The following is an 18,696-nucleotide window of genomic DNA, read 5'->3' as shown; positions in this document are numbered from 1 at the left end:
GACTTGGAAAAAAACCAAACAATAAAAAATACATTTTACATCTGGTGTGCCCAAACCCCGTCCAGGAGGGCCGGTGTCCTGCACAGTTTAGCTCCAACTTCCTTCAACACACCAGTCTGGAAGTTTCTTTTATATCTAGAAAGAGCTTGATTAGCTGGTTCAGGTGTGTTTAAATGAGGTTGGAACTAAGATATGCAGGACACCGGCCCTCTAGGACCGAGTTTGGACACCCCTGCTTTTGATTTAACCAAGAATGAGCCAAGTGAAAGCATAATGTATTTGTTTTTTATTAAACTATTCCCCCCCAAAAAAACATCAGAATAGTGTTATAATCTTTTTGAAAGATGTAAAAAACACAGTGACTGCTAGCCAGTTTTGAATTAAGCATTACACAGCGGGGTTAGTTGTAACAGGGTGTTATAATTAAGCCACACACTGTTGGACGCCAATTAAACCAACAAAATAATTGTAGAATCTTGTGTGTAATGTTGAGAACTTTTTAAAATAAAAATAAAATACATTTTATTCATAGAAAAAAGATACTGTATTGATGATAATGCAAATAAATCCAAATGTGTTTATCCAACAGAGAAATACTGTAAATAATCATACTGTGCTATGTAGAATAGAAATAAAAATTGTGTTGAGTACTGAGGAAATATACTGTACTATTTAAAGAAAACTGAATTCAAATTGTGTGAAATCCGACTTTATAAGCACATCTTACAACTAACCCTCTGTCGGTTACAACTTGCCCCGCAGCTGGGGTTAATAATAAATGTTTTACTCCTGGCACTTTTGGCAATACTGCACAGAAACCATAGGTCTGGCTATCATAATTCCAGTGCTCATTTGTAGCAGAGTCTTGTGTGTTGTTGGTTTGTCTAACCCAGGGGTGGGCAAACTCTGTCCTGGAGGGCCGGTGTTCTGCATAGTTTAGCTCCAACTCTAATCAAACACACCTGAACATGCTAATCAGTGTCTTCAAGATCACTAGAAATCCATAAGCAGGTGTGTTTGATTAGAGTTGGAGCTTAACTGTGCAGGACACCGGCCCTCCAGGACAGAGTTTGCCCACCCCTGGTCTAACCCCATTACTTTGTTCATTATTTGACCAAAACCAAAAAGCGTTACTTTGTTCCCCGCTCTCCCCTATGCACATCTTGGCATTTCCATCAACTGACTTTTTCATGCGCATATCCATAATGCGCACAAAAATAGGTGGATGGAAATGTAGCTGATAATGATATTTGGTTTTTGGCCCTTCATACGAAAAAGTTCATTTCAATACTGACAATATAATTGCGCAAACTCATATAAATTCACAGAGCATATTTACAGACTAGTTGCATGTCAAACAATATGTACGTACAACATATAATACTGCTGTGTGTTTGTAATACCACGGTAACTATTCTTCTACGCCAACAGAAAGCTTTGCCAAAATCTCCACCGCATCGTTGCGTCCGATGGTGCTCAGCATCTCGGCCAGGTCTCCCACGGTCCAGTCTGGATTTTTGGTGACGGCACTCTCCAAAACGGCGACCAGGGGGCTTTTGTGGTCCTTCATGGAATATGCGTAATTGATCCAGGCGAAGGAAAAGGAGCACTGACTGGCAAGGTGACGTGTGTTTTTAACCCCAGCGATGTCTGGGTCTAAAACAAACACCAGCTCCTCAAGAACATCCAGATTGTTGAGCACTGTACTCAGAGGCGCATTCTGGACCCCAGGAGCTGTAAACAGAATTAAATGCAGGCGTTTATGGAAAATCACTAACTTCCCTTTGGGAAAATTACTGTAAACTGAAAGGATTGGTGGAGAGTCACGTCCACTCATAAAAATAAAGGCTCTTTATTAGAATCTGTGAAGAAACCTTGGCAAGAGTTTCTATGAAGCATGTGTTAATATAACATTAAGAGTGTTCATAATGTATTATATTGCATAAGATTCTAATCTTGACATTTTTATTGATAAGATCTGAAGAAGTTTGTATTACAAATTAGTGTTTTACTGCTGGTCATTTTAACAATTAAAAAATCTATGCTCATAATAAGGTAATACTTTAGTACGGGGACAAATTCCCACAAGCCAATTACTTTATTAGCTTACATAGTGGCTGTTTATACTTATACGGTATAATACATGACCATTAGTCTGTTCTTCTACATTCCATAACCTAAAGTTAAACTTTTCTGTCATCATTTACTGACCCTCCACTTCTTCCACACATTTTTGAGGCTCTTTTTCCTGTTGAACACAGAATAAGATATTTTGAAGAATGCTGGAAACTGGTAACCATTGACTTCCATAGTAGTTCTTTCCTCTACCATGAATGTCAATGGCCCCTTTTACACAAACAGACTTTACCGGAAAATTGCCGGCAATTTTCTGGAAAGGTGTGTATGTGTGAACAGGCCCTTTTTGAAAATACCGGTAAATTCGTTCTGGATATTTTCCGGAAAGAGAAGTAACATTACCAGTAATTTGCTGGAATGCTGCTCTGTGTGAACGCAGGAGGACAATTTCTTCAGGAAGAACCCAGAAGGAAGTGCTGACGTGAGACGTCTACTATAGCCAATCAGAACAATTCCTTAACGTCCTCGCCTGTGTGAACAGCGCTTTTTTGAATCTACCGGTAAAGTCGTTCCAGAAATTTTACAAATATTTACTGGTATCACTGTGTGAAAGGGGCTTATGCAGGGATGGGCAAACTTGATCCTCGAGGGCCGGTGTCCCTGCAGAGTTTTGTTCCAACACTAGTCAAACACACCTGAACAAACTAATCAGTGTCTTCATGATCACTTGAACTCTATAGGGAGGTATGTTTGAATAAGTGTTGGAGCTAAACTATGCAGGACACCAGCCCTCCAGGATCAAGTTTGCCCACACCTGGGCTAATGGGTCTCGGTTTCCAACATTCCTCAAAACATCTTTTGTGTTCAACAGTGCAAAGAATTTAATAAAGATTTAGAAGTACTTGAGGGAGGGTAAATGGTGAGCAAGATTTCATCTTTTGTATTAAATGCCATGGCAGTACTAGCTTTTTGTTTTATTTTATGTTTATTATGAAAACTCAATTGAGTACAATCATACCACATTTCCAGGTACATTTGAATCTCAATATGTGACCTAAGTGATATACAATTTACTTACATTACTGTCAAGTGTACTAACTATACATATTACTCAAATTTTGTCTTATCCTAAAAATAAGCAAGGCTACATATATAAAGAATTATATTACATTATAATGTTTTAAAAATGCTCGTTTAACTCTTGTCAGGATTATTTATTACTATTATGCCTGCATTTTAATACATTTATTAATACCCCTGTGAACCACTATATATTCATGGAATTTCATGCATACTGAATCTTGTGCTACATGCACTTGAGTGCGAGCGTTTCAGGCTGTGATTCGCTTACTGTAATGGCCACCAGTGTTGCTAATAATGGGTTTCCAAATTCTACATATACCTCCTTTAAAGGGCACCTTTTATGCCCCACTTTACAAGATGAAAAATAGGTCTCTGAAGTTCCTAGCATGTGTATGTAAAGCTCAAAATACCTCACAAATAATGTTTTATAACTCTTTGAAACTGCCCCTTTTAGAGTTTTGATCCTAATTGTGCCGTTTTGGTGACTGTCGCTTTAAATTCAAATGAGATCTTTTCAAAAGAAGGCGGAGCTACAAATACCTGTGTGTCAGAATAGTGGCAAATTCAAAAACAAGACTGACGTCCTATGCTATTGAGTGAGAGATCGTCACTAGTGGGCGGGGCTTTCCCTCTACTGATGACACGTACAGAGGGAGAATGTCAATCAAAGTGTTTCTGCAGACTGTTTTTATCAAGTGTGATTATAAAAAAATAAAATAATAAATTTTTTTTCATTATAAGCTGGTTATATTCACAGACTGCTGCCACACAACTGTGTTTAAACCCCTAATAGAAGTGACTTTTGCATAACAGGTCCCCTTTAATATCAACAAGAGTTTCTTTTTTGTCTGTTTATTACAATTTTCAATGTAAAGACTGACAGGATGTTCGAAAGCTTACTTTTAAAAGGATCAAATTCAAGAGTCAAATTCAACTTTTTTTTTGTTGGCATAGTACTCACCTAACAGATGCGAGGGTCCAGTCGTTTGATCCTTTTTACTGGTTTCTTTGATTACGTTGTATGCGACGTTCTGTTGAAATCTTTCTAAGCCCTTTTTAGTCAGGCTTTCCCGAACTGCTCCATTGCAACATTTTTGAAATTCTGTTGCACAACAGAGAAGTTCCACGTTACTCCCTATTTAATAATCATGTTGAATCTTGCTTCACTCTTAACAATGATGAAGTTTTCAATCCAAATTTGGGTAAAATTGGGTTTGTTTACATTTTACCCAAATTTGAGTTAAAACAAACATGTTTGCTTTCCCATATTCATACAGTAGCACTCAAGACTTCAATGTAGCAATTACAATAATGTGATACAATAACTGTTTACACTAGACTATTAAAAAATGCTGCATTCGAAACAAACGATTTGTGTTGGGTCAACATGGAGTTAAGTGAACTTGCAAGTTTTTACTAATTTTAATAGATTGAACATAAGTTGTCCCCCCAAAAATCAAGAATTGTGTAGCTTCAGCTCATTTTAACTAAGAAGTCTGAACAAATGTCATATTTGAGTGTAAAATTGAGGATTATAAAGATAACTATAATCAAGGCTTAATTTGTGCTGGAACACGCCGAAAGCATCGTCAATGCACCGTGATCCACAGAGATATCGAATTTAAATAAATTGATAGCATGATAATCGTAACTTAATTCATAAACGAACCGAACTGTGAGACCAGTGTAGGTTCACACCTCTATAGTCCAGATCCGGCACCCCCGTCTGCTGTTCACTTTTACTTTCTACCGCTACTCCCCAACTCGCTTCACTTTCCCCTCCGCCATCCAATGCCCCGCCATCCCCTTCTCGCACTTTACTTTCATTCGCAACCGACTTCGCCCCAACCCCGGCTCTCCACTGCCATAAATGATTGGTGCTTTTTAAAGAAGGGTGGATTATGATTGGCTAATTTGGTATCTGTGTTTCCATCCACCTATTTTAATGTACATTTTGGATATGCGCAGTTGATGGAGACCAAGATGCGTAAAAGTTTTGAAAATGCGTGTAAAAAATGTATGCGCATGACTAAGCAGGGTAAAGATTTTACTCTAAAAGATAGATGCGCGTAAACTATCATAGAAACTTTTTTACAGAACAAATTCCAGTATGCACGTTACAAAAGTAATTTTTGTTATAAGAGATCATCTGTTAATGAAAATGTGTGTGAATGGAAAAACCAGCAGGCTGAGCACACTGTTAAAACATCTGAAATGTTGTTTTGGTCATTCTAAAATGCACTAACTATCTCAGTATTAATGTTATCATATTATTAATGATCTCCAGAATCAAGAATCTGTGCTTCGTGTCTCACGCGATCAAACTCCACCACGCATTCATTGCATGTCAGGATTTGTCTTTGAGGCGCAAGTCATTTATTAAATAAAGATTCGCAGCTTCTGCTGTAAATTCGTTTTTTACTTTTGATAATTAGTGCCAGTTAATCAGGAAGTGACAGTTTTGTTTGCTTTGACTCGTTGGATAAAAACGCTGCTTTATTCGCACGTCTTTTATGAGATATGTCAGTTTGCGCATGAATTTAATTAGCAATTTTGCATGGAAACATAGCTAAAGAACGGTGGCCGGGAAGTGCAAAACAACATCACAAAGTGTGAAACACTTTTACAAAGCTCAAGACAGACACCGGAAGTGGCGCAGCATGTACCACACCCTGGAAGTGACGAGTGAAAGGTGACGTTGGTGGTGAGCGTGGTAAATTTGTGTTGTGGAGTAAGTGAAGTTTATGAGGATCGAACAAACTGAGGTCGAGAGATGTTTTGCCCATGAATTTACCGCGTTAACCACCAACGACAACAACAACTTTCACTCGTCACTTCCAGTGTGTGGTACATTCCCTTTCCGTAAGGAATGTCATTGTAAATTTGTTTTGGGGCTTGTGGGAGTGTTTTGCGTCTTGTAAAATTTTTTTCTAAAATGTAAAATGTTTCGTCCGTGGTAAAATCGTTATTCCAATGTAATTGTGTCTTATGATAAGTAAAAAGGTTTTCAAAAATATAAATTTGTCTTGAGCTTTGTAAAAGTGTTTCACAATGTTGTTTTGCACTTCCCGGCCACCGTACTAATGTCTTCTGAGGTGTAAGTAATTTATTAAATGAAGAAAAGATTCACACTGCTTCTTCTACTACTTCCTGATTAACTGGCGCCAATTATCAGAAGTGACGATTTTGTTGTCTTCGACTCGTCGAATGGAAACGCTGCTTTATTCACACATCTTTTATGCGATATACAGTTTTCTGCATAAATTTAATTTGCATTATTGGATGGAAACATAGCTGGTGCTTTAATCATTCATTCACTTGGCAAAATGGTTTGGGCATTGTTCATCGTTGCATAGACGTGTGTGTTCTTTGAAGATGTGTAACTGAAAGCCACAACAGCCACCAAAAAAGTCTCCAAAAATCTCACATCATATTGAGTTTCCTGAACACTTGCCCATCTTACATTTATCCAAATAAACTGTCCAGGCTAAAAAAACAAAGCAGCTTTGACTGAGCCAATGATTTTTTTAGCTCAATTCTCTGAAGAGTCTGTTCATAAATATCCTGTTTCCATTTGTCTGTTGGCCAGAACTCAACTTTGAGAGATTTTAAGTCTAGTCTACCCCTAGTCTACACGACTCCATAAATCATTCTTTATTATCATTTAACTTATGCATTACAGCATGCAAACTGTAGTCATGAGGCAATGAGATGAAATTCATAGCGTGGCTTATTTTGTCAGGCATTCCCTGAAACAAAGATAAAACCTTTCAGGCTTTCTTCCAAATATTGTGCATGAATTGTTATTGTGTGACTGACCTCCATTGAAATGGTTCCTTTTCCTCCTCTTGATGACGAAGAACAGACATACCAGCGACAGAGCAGATAAAATCCCCAAGAAAACATAGATACCTGAAAAGACGACCAAGAAGACCTAAACAAACTTGCATCTGCTGTAGTTTAACAAAGACGCCAACACACATTTTTCCTCTGAGTGTGTAGAAATATGAAGACATTATGATAGGCAGATACAGTTTAAGTTAACACAAAGCACTGAAGAAAATGGAGGATTTATGATATTTGCACAATTCACTTTTAATTTTAAAATGATTTCAAATGCAAAAAATTACTAAAAATAAGGTTAAAAATGTAGTTAATGGTGCTCTTTTGAACTTTCTATTAATTTAATCATACATTAAACAAAGGAGTTTGCATAAAAATATTAACACTGATATATTAATTAGAATGTTTCTTTATCTGAGAAACATTCATTTATTCATTTTCTTTCGGCTTAGTATCTATTGAGCCGATTTGAATGTCGAATCACTCGATTGAATGGGTGTTATATGTATATATATATGTATATTAATTGTAATTAGCTAATATTGTAATTAGCGACCTTCTTGCTGTTCACTTGAGCCACCGTGCCACCCTTACTGAGATACAGTGATGATGAAAACTGGGAAATTATGTTGTACCATGACAAAAATGCTATTGCATAATAGATTTAAATGGAAAGCATTACTTTTTCACTGTGTTTAAAATCAAATAAATTCAGAAGAGACTCTTAAATACATTTTTTAATAGAATGAAAAGTTTTTTAAACAGTGGTGTGCTATAGTAAATACTGTCAGAGATTAAAAAACAGAAATACAAACAACACCTGTCAAATTTGGAGTATCCACGAGAGGTGATTTTGAAGGCAAACTCTGAGTTGAACTTGGAGAGGGATCAGAGTTGGCAACAGAGGCAGTACTGGAGAGAGTTGTACTCCAAATCTGAAAGAAATGGTAAAAATAGCATCTATATTTGTACTAAAATGCAAATAAATTTTGTTTATTTTTTATATTTAATGTCTTAAAGGGCACCTAGTTTACACCTTTTTCCAGTTTTAAAATTAGTCTTTTGCGTCTCCAGAATGTGCTTGTAAAGTTTCAGCTCAAAACACCCATCAGGTTATTTATTGGACCTTTCAGAAATTTGTAAATTTTATCTCTGACCATCTTTTAGCTGTGGACTGTGCCTTTAATGACAGTCCTCCCGGACATACAGTAGGCGGATAAAGAAAATTTGCCCGGTTTTAGACCCCCCACAAGTCTTCACTTATAAACAGGTTATGATCTCCCCCGACCACGGTTCTTTAATTATAACTACACAAAGTTCTGTCCAAACAAAAGAGGATTTTCATCATGGGTGCCCTTTAAGATCAAAGATCACTCGTTTGGAATTTAGTTTAGCAATCTTTATTACTGTTTTTTCTGTTGTCGGCAATAGTTTAGGGACGCATGTTCCATTTAAAGCTTGCTCCCTGCAAAAAAAAGGAAAAAAGAGATGAGGAACATTTCCTATAATATCAATAAACAACAAGATCAATAAACAAGAGATCATCATGCAAACAAGATCAGAAGCTCCCTTTTATATACTGTGATGCATGTGTGTTTTGTAACATAATAATCCTCAGTTCTTCTGGATTTGCTGGATTTATTCATTATGATTTGAAGTGAAATGTTCATCTTTCTTTATTCTAAAAAAAAGGCAGATCATTTCTTCAAAGTTTCTTTTTTTTCTTCAGATAAGGACAATAGATATAACAAATATTTTATTATGGTGTTATTGTGAGACAGGGTCTTCCACTACTTTAACTCTTCTGAATTTATTGTATAATAGCATTATTATCATGGTACTATCTAAAAAATGTATGCAACTATCTAAAACATGGCAAACTTTATTTATTTATTTATTTTTTTGTTAAATTAAATGTTCTAAACCAGGGGTGTCCAAACTCAGTCCTGGAGGGCTGGTGTCCTGCAGATTTTAGCTCTAATTTGCTTCAACACACCTGCAAGGATGTTTCTAGACTGCCTAGTACAGGGGTTTTCAAAGTGTGAGGCGCGCCTCCCCTGGGGGGCGCCAGAGCATGTCAGGGGAGGCGCGGGAAAAATATTATATAATAAAAATATAATTATTAAGTTTAATTATTATATGTATTTTTTATTATATTTAAACGTTTTAATTAAACAAAGCTAAAAAAATAATACGTCAAAAATAAGAAAACCTTTTTTTACCCAGAAGGCCATAGCTGTGAATTCGCTTCTGTTTGGCCTGCCAATACAGGTATATGCCTGCTAATTATGCCTGCTAATACAATGGATCGGTTTCTGAGACCCCCCGATTCAAAGCCTTCAAGTTCAGCGCTTAAACCCAAAAGACGACAATATGATGATCAGTATTTGAGTTTAGGATTTACGGGGACAGGACCAGCTGATGAACCACGACCTTTATGTGTGGTTTGTCAAGATATTTTGGCTAATGACAGCATGATACCCGCTAAACTTCGACTGTTTTGACTTGGATGAACAGTTCTTGGATCTGTTCTATTCATAACCATCATCCTAGTTTTAAAAACGTTATATTAAAATACTTGTTATTACTCTGTAAATAATTGCACTTTCATGCAAATGATGATAAAAGTGAGTTAACAGTCTGACATCTGTCTGTGTCTTTATATATACTGTATATATATATATATATATATATATATATATATATATATATATATATATATATATATATATGTGTGTGTGTGTGTGTGTGTGTGTGTGTGTGTGCATGTTTGGGAGGAGGGGGGGGCCAATGGATAAGTTGTGTCAAAAGGGAGGCCCACTGTCTTAGACTTTGAAAACCCCTGGCCTAGTAAGAGCTTGATTAGCTAGGCCAGCTGTGTCTGATTAGAGTTGTAACTAAACTTTGCAGGACCGAGTCTGGACATCCCTGCTCTAAACCAGTGTTTCTCAACCACAATCCTGGAGGACCACCAACACTGCATTTAATGTCTCCTTTGTCTGTCACACCCATTACAGGTCTTTCGATCTCTGCTAATGAGCTGATGAGCCGAATCTAGGCATGGGATAATAACCGTTGTCAAGGTATACTGCAGTTTGGAAAAGTCAAGGTTTTAAAACCGTTAAACTTTCTGATATACTGTTCCTAAGGTATGAGTATGATTTTTTTATTTACTTTTTTTGTTTTTTAGGACAGCAGTATCTCCAACAGAAAAGATCTCCAAAGATGCCGTTTTAGATTGTAAAAATATCTGTGTTTTTGAAACAAACCAAGACAGCAAAAGTCAATTATTCATTTGATTTATTTAGCCTGACATGTTTACTGCTTCATTTTTTTAAATGTTTCTCAAATTAAAATGTATTGTGTTTAAAGCGAAAAAGGTTTTTGTTTTTTACCCAGACATTTAAAAAGAGAATATATTTGAGAGCAGTAATCACAATATCGTGATACACTAAAAACAGTGATATTTATATCCAAGGTTATCATACAGTCAGAACATATACCGGCCCATGCCTTTCTGAATTAGGTGTTTGGTTAAGGAAACATGTGCTGCGTTCCAATTAGCATACTATTGGTCCTAAATAGTATCTGAAAAAAAAAAGTGTATGTCCCAAGTCGTAGTATGTTGAAAAGAGTATGTCAAAGATTCCCGGATGGTTTACTACTTCCGGTCAAAATTTTAATTGTAGAATCATCCACACTCTAACCGCTGATATTGGCCACAATACATTGCGTGTTGAACGTGAATTTGATTAGAACTACAAACTACAAAAAGTGTGAATAAACTACAAACATGATGAACGTGCGAGACCGACTGTCAAGTAGAGGCTTCAGTGAAGATGTTTGAATGACCGTTAATTACTATATAGTCCACTGGAAAAGATTTCAATTGCATTTTCTTTGCTATATTTAATCCGCAACAACAATACTAAACTTATATAAAGACTTGTTTGAACATTTAACATCTGAATGCATAATTATCCAAAGACCTGAGGAGATTTCTCAGCATGAAAGACTCCAGAATGGGAGATTAACCTGCTGCTGCTTATCCATTTAAGGTAAGAAGTTTAATACCACAGAAATGTGGATGATGTGTGGATGACTGACAGGGCTCATAACTAAGCAACACAACGATCTGTTAACGAGAAAGTAGTAAGTCCTAAAGCTTACATACAGTACTCTTCTGTTACACACTCAAAAGTAAATATTTTTCCTTCACAAAAAAGTACATACTTTTAGGGTGTAGTAGAAGTGTGTAAATTGGGATGCAGCAATGGAAAATGTGCAGAGCTGGTGGTCCTCGAGGAACGTAGTTAAAAAACTCTACACGATTACTTTTTAAACTAGAAAGAGATGTCAACAGCTCAGATTTATACAAAAAAATTTAAATTTACTCAAACCACATAATTAGCCGATAAATGGAAATCTAGAGGAAATGAGAATTGTCAACTGGAGTTTTATGTACCTTCCTGGAAAAAACCCCCAACAGAAAGCATTAATGGTTTCCATTACACATGATTTATAGTGTGGTTTGAACCAAATTAAGATTTTGATCAGAAGGCAACAAATTACTGGTACAGCGCAACAGAGACCATTGCAGATTCCATTGTAATTAAAGTACTGTCATTCTATAATGGTTTATGTTGCCTTTTTTTCTTCAATTGGTTGCTGTGAGCAAAGTAGCCTACATAAAAACCTTTCATACAAACTTACTTTACATTTACAAAACGTATTTGTTCAATATTATATGTTGAACAAATTAGTACCGACAAGACTGCATTTTTTTTTTTTTTGGTGCCACCTTAGAATAATGGTCTTTCTAGCCTGTAGCCAGCCTAATGAAAGGGGTGGTTCTTTTTTATCAAAAAGCAGACCTTTTTGCAGTTATTGGACTAATTTTCTATTTAATTTTGAAATTTAAATACTGCATTTAAGCAGGGGGTAAACAGATATGAATTTTTGAAGTTTTAAATTGAAAAACTGTGGTCTATTGTCATTTATTAGGCAAATAACAAACTGGCCAGCACATTCAGCTTTCCTTAGTCAGAATTTGTCCATTTAAATAATAAAAAATAAACAAACATAATAATAAAGTAAAGCTTCACAGCTTTTCTAATAAAAAGAAAATGTAAATTTGAAAATGAACTGATGACAATAGCCTAATAACTATGAATATGGGTCGCTTTGCTGCTTTTTACAACTTTTTATTGGTCATTTTTTTTCTTTCAAGAATAAACTCCAAGATTTAGAATAAAAATTACTTTTACATTTTTTTCTCTATAACAACAATTCGGTGAAAGTTGACTTTTAATGTGTTATTTTAATAACTTATTATGGCATAAGAAGTCAAAATGGCTATTCTTAAATGCCAGTTAGATTTTACTGACAGCCTAAATTTTGCCTTGTTTTAGCCAAGCTGTCTACATTTAAATGTCTATTAGATGTATTAAACACAAAATTGTTTGCTGGGTTAGGTTAACAACCCTGCTGAAAAATTCAGCTTAAACCAGCCTAGGATGGTTGGCTGGTTTTAGCTGGTCGACCAGCCTGGTTTTAGAGGGGTTTTGGCCACTCTCAGGCTGGTTTTCAGCCATTTCCAGCCTGGTTTTAGCTGGACAGGCTGGGAAATAACCAGCTAAAACCAGCTTGACCAGCTTAGCCAGGCTGGGAGCCCAGCCAAAACCAACTATGTCCAGCTTGAACCAGGATGGTCAAGTTGGTTTTAGATGGTTTTAGCTGGTCACTTTCCAGCCTGACTATAAGACCAGGCTGGAAATCGCTGGAGACCAGACTGAAAGTGGCCAAAACCCCTCTAAAACCAGGCTGGTCAACCAGCTAAAACCAGCCAACCATCCTAGGCTGGTTTAGACTAGATTTTTAAGCACGTTAGTTCACGTTAACTCACTGGGCATTAACTAATGTTAACAAGAACTACTTTAATAATGCATTAGTTCATGTTGAACTGTTGTATGATATACAAGATTATTCATACTTATTATACATTAACTAATGAATTATTCTAAAGTGTTACACTTTTTTCTTTTTATAACATGTGCAGTATCGTACCTTTGTCTGCAGCAGATAATATCAGAGGTGTTGTTGCACGCAGATGCAATAACCAGTGGATTTGGGCAAGATGAACGACATGTCTGGCATTTAACGTAAGATCCGTCGTTAAATGTTCCTTTACTGCATTGTTTGTAAGCAGTCTCGATATGATGTCCGTCGTCCGTCAATCCGCAGTTAGCAGAAAATTCATAACCTGCAGCCAGACCAGAAAGACGATGAGTAAAATGGGATTTCCATTGAAGAAGCGCCCTATGCGTATTAGGGGGTTTTCATATGTTTCTAAAGTAAAACGTTTAGATTACAATCCAGTAAATAAGTCAGGTAAGCCTTACTGAAAGGCGCGTCCACCGAGGACCAAAACAGCCTAACGTTATACCTATCAGTTTTGTCGTTAATGTCTAACACATGTTAGTTTGTATAGGCTACAAAGCATAATAAACAAAGCAAACCTATCAAAATAAAGCAAACTATGAATTTAAAGCCCACCTGCATGGATCCTAAATTTAGTATAACATGGAACACAAAGATTCTGATTTCTATCCCAGTGTTTCCCGTCTAAACACCTATCTGAAGTCATTGAGCCTGATGTGAATCTGCCTCTACACTGAACACTAAACTACGATCCTGCCAGTTTGAAGGGGTTTGGGGAGGAGTTTGATTGTAGCTAGCCTATATCTGAGGACATATATTTGTATAACTATTTTATAAAAAAATAGTTCATAAACATCGACATTAATGAAAATAACGTCGGCTATTTTTTATTTCTGTGCCTATTAGCTCCCCTTACCATTCAGAAACGCTGTAATACTGCTAATCAGTTTCATATAGCCAAGCAAGCATATAGCAATGTTCATGACATTGATCTGTCCTTTCTGGATCTGTTGAGACGATTAAGATAAGCTGATCATGATTAATTTTGATGTCTACAGTCGAGACATCCAGGATGTTCTCATTTCATAAAGACCAACTGCCCAGAGCTATTGCTTCAATTATAAAGTCTAAGGTAAGAGAAATTATTATCATTATTAGGGAGGGAATTTAAAATAGACTATAGATACAGTTAAAGTCAGAATTATTGGCCCCCCTGTTTATTTTTCCCCTCAATTTCTGTTTAACGGAGAGAAGATTTTTTTCAACACATTTCTAAAAATAATAGTTTTAATAGCTCATTTCTAATGACAGATTTTTTTATATATTTGCCATAATTCCCAGAATTCCACAACATGTTACTGTAATTTTTCGCAGTAAATTGCATTAGTGATTTAACTTGAATTTAACGTATTCAGAATTTCATTGTGAAATTAAGGCAGGCATCCTGATTACAGCAAATTACGGTAAAATGGCTATATATTTTGTATGTTAGTTATAGGAATTCAAACACTATTAATATTTTATTCAACATAGAATTTAATACACATTAACGTTTATGCTAGTGCAGGCACCTTTTTGATATTTAGACATATTTCTAGAATTATTGTTATTATGAAGTACCTCACAGTAATTTACTGTGAATTTACTTACAGTACTATACTGTAAAAGTAATGTATGCCAGTGATTTACTGTAAATTTAAGATAAAATATTTTACAGTGTTCATAATATTTTAATAAATATTATTCAGCTTAAATTGACATTTAAAGGCTTAACTAGGTTAATTAGGTTAACTAGGCAGGGTAGGGTAATTGGGCAAGTTATTGTATAATGATAGTTTGTTCTGAAGATAATCGAAAAAAATATACATAGCTTAAAGGGGTTAATAAATGTGACTAAACATGTTTTTTTTTTTATTATTAAAAGCTGCTTTTATTCTAGCCTAAATAAAACAAATAAGACTTTCTTCAGAAGAAAAAATATTATCAGACATACTGTGAAAATTTCCTTGCTCTGTTAAACATCATTTGGGAAATATTTTAAAAAGAAACTAAGAAAATAGGCGCTAATAATTCTGACTTCAACTGTATGTAATTGATGTATTTTACTTTGTGTTGAAAGCAACAACAATTGTCTGGTAAAACCTTGTCTGGCTTAATTCTTGTTCACCTTTTTAAAATCCAAAATGTGTTGTTCTCTCTGTTATAAATCTGACACTACAGTCATGGTTTAAAAAGAAAATCAAGACATATTTGCTGAGTCACTTCATGGAGCTAGTTGAGACACATTATACTGACTGGTTTAATCTGCAACGCTGGTCAGGATTGGTGATAAGAGCTCAAGGAATGTCACCGGGGCCAGTTTATTTCAGTTTTTTAGATTTTGAGTCAGCAATGTGTTTCTCAGAGATGAATTTATGAACATATCTGGAACAACGAAAACATTTTTATAGGGATATAGGAATTTAAATCGTTCTTGTGTTTAGAATTATACTCATTCAGATGATGCTTGTTATTAATAAATCCTGAATCCACACAAGTTGATTCGGCATTTAATGCATTTACACAGCAATTGCAATTGTAAAGTACACTTGCATTGGCCTTTATACTGGCTTTTATACAGAATTTTGAATGGGGACCAAGAAGCCTTTGTTGTATAAAGACCCCTAAATTAAAGGCTGCTCTGAGCTTGCTTGGAATTAATGAAAGTCTGAGTAAAAGTTTAACCAAATAATGCTCTGACCCACTTATCCTTATAAGGATTTGTTTGTAAATGCACTCTTGCCATATCTGAGAAGCGTTAAGCAGCAAGGACACAAGGGATAGTTCACCCCCCAAAAATGCAATCACTTATCCTTCATGGTATGTTAAATAGAAAAGAAGACATTATGAAGAAAGCTAGAAACCTGTAACCGTTTACTTTCATGGTTTTCCTACTATGGAAGTCAGTGGTTACAAGTTTTCAGCTTTCTTTAAAATATCCTCTTTGTTGTTCAACAGAAGAAAGAATGTCTTAAAGGTTTGGAACCACCTGAGGTTGAATAAATAGCACATTTTAATTTTTAAACTATTTCTTTAATGCCACTTCAACAGCGCTTTAATGCCACCTATGCTGTAGTTTCAATTGACTGGTCATCTTTCGCCTTTTAGCAACATTAAAAAAACAGCTTTATAACTCATAACCACGATCAAAATAAGCAATGAATCATAGACCTTTGTCACAGCTTTGTAGCAGGATAGAGTTTAATATAATCAAAATAACGTGTTTCCTGATGATTGCCGTGTCAGCAGATGAAGCTTAGAGCTGACTAGCTAACTGTACTTCCTTCACTTCCTGTGACAACTCATTTATTAACTTATAAATCATCCGACAAACACTTATTTGGAAGAACTTTTCTTTATTTCCTGTTATTTCCTCTCTAAGACATAAAGTTGACCAGTTTCTAGGAATAAATTGAGACAATGTTGACGTTTTGTTATGGTCAACCAGGATGTTACAATTGCAATTAAATGGTTAAAAACATTTTTACAGAACAATTTTTACACATAATCATTAATATTATTTAAAACCACAAATATATGTAAAAATGTGTTAATATACTGTACATTGTTATCAGTGTTTAAAACTACAGACAAACATGAAAATCACTTGTTAATTGTGTGTTAAACAATAAAATACATATACATCAACATTATCAGTATTTAAATTTACAAACATGCTCTCTAAAAATGTTGATTTATTTATTTAACCCAATGGTTGAGTTAAAAATATTGGGTGCTTTGTTGGGTAACTTTTTTAACCTTTATTGGATTATTTAGCAATAACTAAACCAGTTGCGTTAAATATTTGGTGCTTTTTTAACCTTTATTGGGTTATTTATTTAATAACTCAACCAGTTGGGTTAAAAATCTCAACAGTCAGCTGATTTAACTGACACAACAGCTGTATTATTATGCGTACGTAATGTTGTTTTTGCGTTATAAAGTTTATTTTAGCTCTATAGCGCAATAATGTTGTTGCTGTTTTGATCAAATTACCTCTCCGTGTCGTGTGTTTTATATCTGTTTCACCAGCACTCTTACAAACACAAGCTTCATAGCCAATCTATGTTAAAATGATATAAACACTTGTCTGGAACTTAAAATGTAATGGAACTAAAGCATTTTCAATATTTTTGAAAGCTGTATGTTACTTGTTTACACAGCCATGATTATAAAATGAATAATAGGACTAGTAATAGCAGCAATAGTAATACCAGAATGGAAAAAAATACATTTAATCAAAATAACCCAATGCATTAGGTTAAATTTTTATAACCCAATTCACTGGGTGTAAAAACCCATAGTTAGGAAGCTGCTATAGTAACCTATAGTTGGGTTATATGTTGGGGTATTTTTAACCCAAGTATTTTATTTGATTAATAATCTCTTGTCAAATGTGTGCAAAGTAATATACATCAACATTATCGGTGTATAAAACTACAAACACAATCTCTTGTCAAATGTGTGTTAAACAAACAATATCAGTATTTAAAACTACAGACAAACACATGACATTCTCTTGTAAAACTTGTGTAAAATACCTTCAACATTATCAGTGTTTAAATCTACAGACAAACATGAAAATCTCTTGTAAAATCTGTGTTAAACAATAAACAATATCAGTATTTAAAACTACAGACAAACATATGACAGTATCTTGTAAAATGTGTGTAAAATAACATACATCAACATTATCAGTGTTTAAATCTACAGACAAACATGATAATCTCTTGTAAAACTTGTGTAAAATATTATAAATCAACATTATCAGTGTTTAAATCTACAGACAAATATGACAATCTCTTGTAAAATCTGTGTAAAATAACATACATCAACATTATCAGTATTTAAATCTACAAACATCTGACAATCTCTTCCCTTTTGTTAAGGTTTTAGCAGTGCTACATTCAGAATTCCAATGAGAAAAAGTCTGGCCAGAAAGTCTGGGTCAACACAAGATGATGACAGGACCAGACCACCAACGACCAACAATCTGAAGCCCAAATCCAGCTTTGCTGTGCTGTACAAACCTGGAGATGCAATACACCACCAGACGTATACGCCCACGGTGGGTAGATTTTATCAATACACCCTCACATTGAAACTTCACCTATTCTGTCGTCATCATTTACTTACACCAAAATAAATCCTCTTTCATTTAGTCACTTCCATGTCATTACAAGTCTGTACAAATATTTGTGTCACTTCCTTTTCTTCATAGAAGGAAAAAGAAAGTTTTCTCTGGTGAACTTTTCAAAAAGAAAGTCACATCTGCTTGGAACAGAAACGATGACAGACGTTTCATTATTTGGGTGAACTATGAAGTCATTTCAAGTCTTCATTTGTGTTTTTCATAAAATATCCGTGTGACATATTCAAGTCAGGATGAAGAGTAATTTCAAATAAAAAAGCTTGTGCAATGAAAAGCAACATATAATGTAACTACAGCGCTTATAATAAACAGAACATCAGTTTATCTCCAGATCCATATTGTAAGTTCTGTGAACCACAGCGTCCAGATACCTTTTTACATATGATGTGGGAATGTCCGGAGGTACAAAAACTTTGGGATTCGGTGCTGGATATTTTATTTAAAGTTACAAAAATTTGTTTCCCCAAAGATCCTGTATTGTTACTATTGAATGATAACTCTCATCTTCCCTTAAATGCAAAGGTCCGTAAATTTTGGTTAGCTGCTTCAACTGCTACAAAGAA

General features: G+C 35.1%; 3 protein-coding genes across 10 annotated transcripts in view; 2 read left to right on the top strand and 1 right to left on the bottom strand.

Annotated features, from left to right (window-relative positions):
• Positions 1–18,696, top strand: part of proser3 (proline and serine rich 3) — a 155,203-nt gene that overhangs the window by 133,010 nt on the left and 3,497 nt on the right. The window lies entirely within an intron of this gene.
• On the bottom strand, positions 85–13,705 carry igflr1 (IGF-like family receptor 1). 8 transcript variants are annotated; one of them, XM_087283374.1, is made up of 8 exons: positions 13,558–13,677; positions 13,069–13,264; positions 8,410–8,467; positions 7,823–7,937; positions 6,979–7,071; positions 4,121–4,261; positions 1,079–1,734; positions 272–911 (listed from the first exon to the last, which is right to left on the bottom strand). In XM_087283374.1, the coding sequence occupies exons 1-7, from the start codon at positions 13,646–13,648 to the stop codon at positions 1,412–1,414; spliced, it is 1,017 nt and encodes a 338-aa protein (XP_087139500.1). In that variant the 5' UTR covers positions 13,649–13,677; the 3' UTR covers positions 272–911; positions 1,079–1,411.
• Positions 13,626–18,696, top strand: part of kcnj20 (potassium inwardly rectifying channel subfamily J member 20) — a 17,653-nt gene continuing 12,582 nt past the window's right edge. The window contains exons 1-2 of the mRNA XM_087284506.1: positions 13,626–14,074; positions 17,871–18,049. Of these exons, the coding sequence (XP_087140632.1) occupies positions 17,900–18,049 (150 nt within the window). The 5' untranslated portion in view covers positions 13,626–14,074; positions 17,871–17,899. The remainder of the gene's footprint in view (positions 14,075–17,870; positions 18,050–18,696) is intronic.

Source organism: Danio rerio, chromosome 15 (genome assembly GCF_052040795.2).
Source record: "Danio rerio strain M-AB ecotype USA chromosome 15, GRCz13ab, whole genome shotgun sequence".
NCBI classification, from domain to species: Eukaryota; Metazoa; Chordata; class Actinopteri; order Cypriniformes; family Danionidae; genus Danio; species Danio rerio.
Note: the sequence above shows the minus strand (reverse complement) of the source record. Positions and strands in the feature narration are given on the sequence as shown.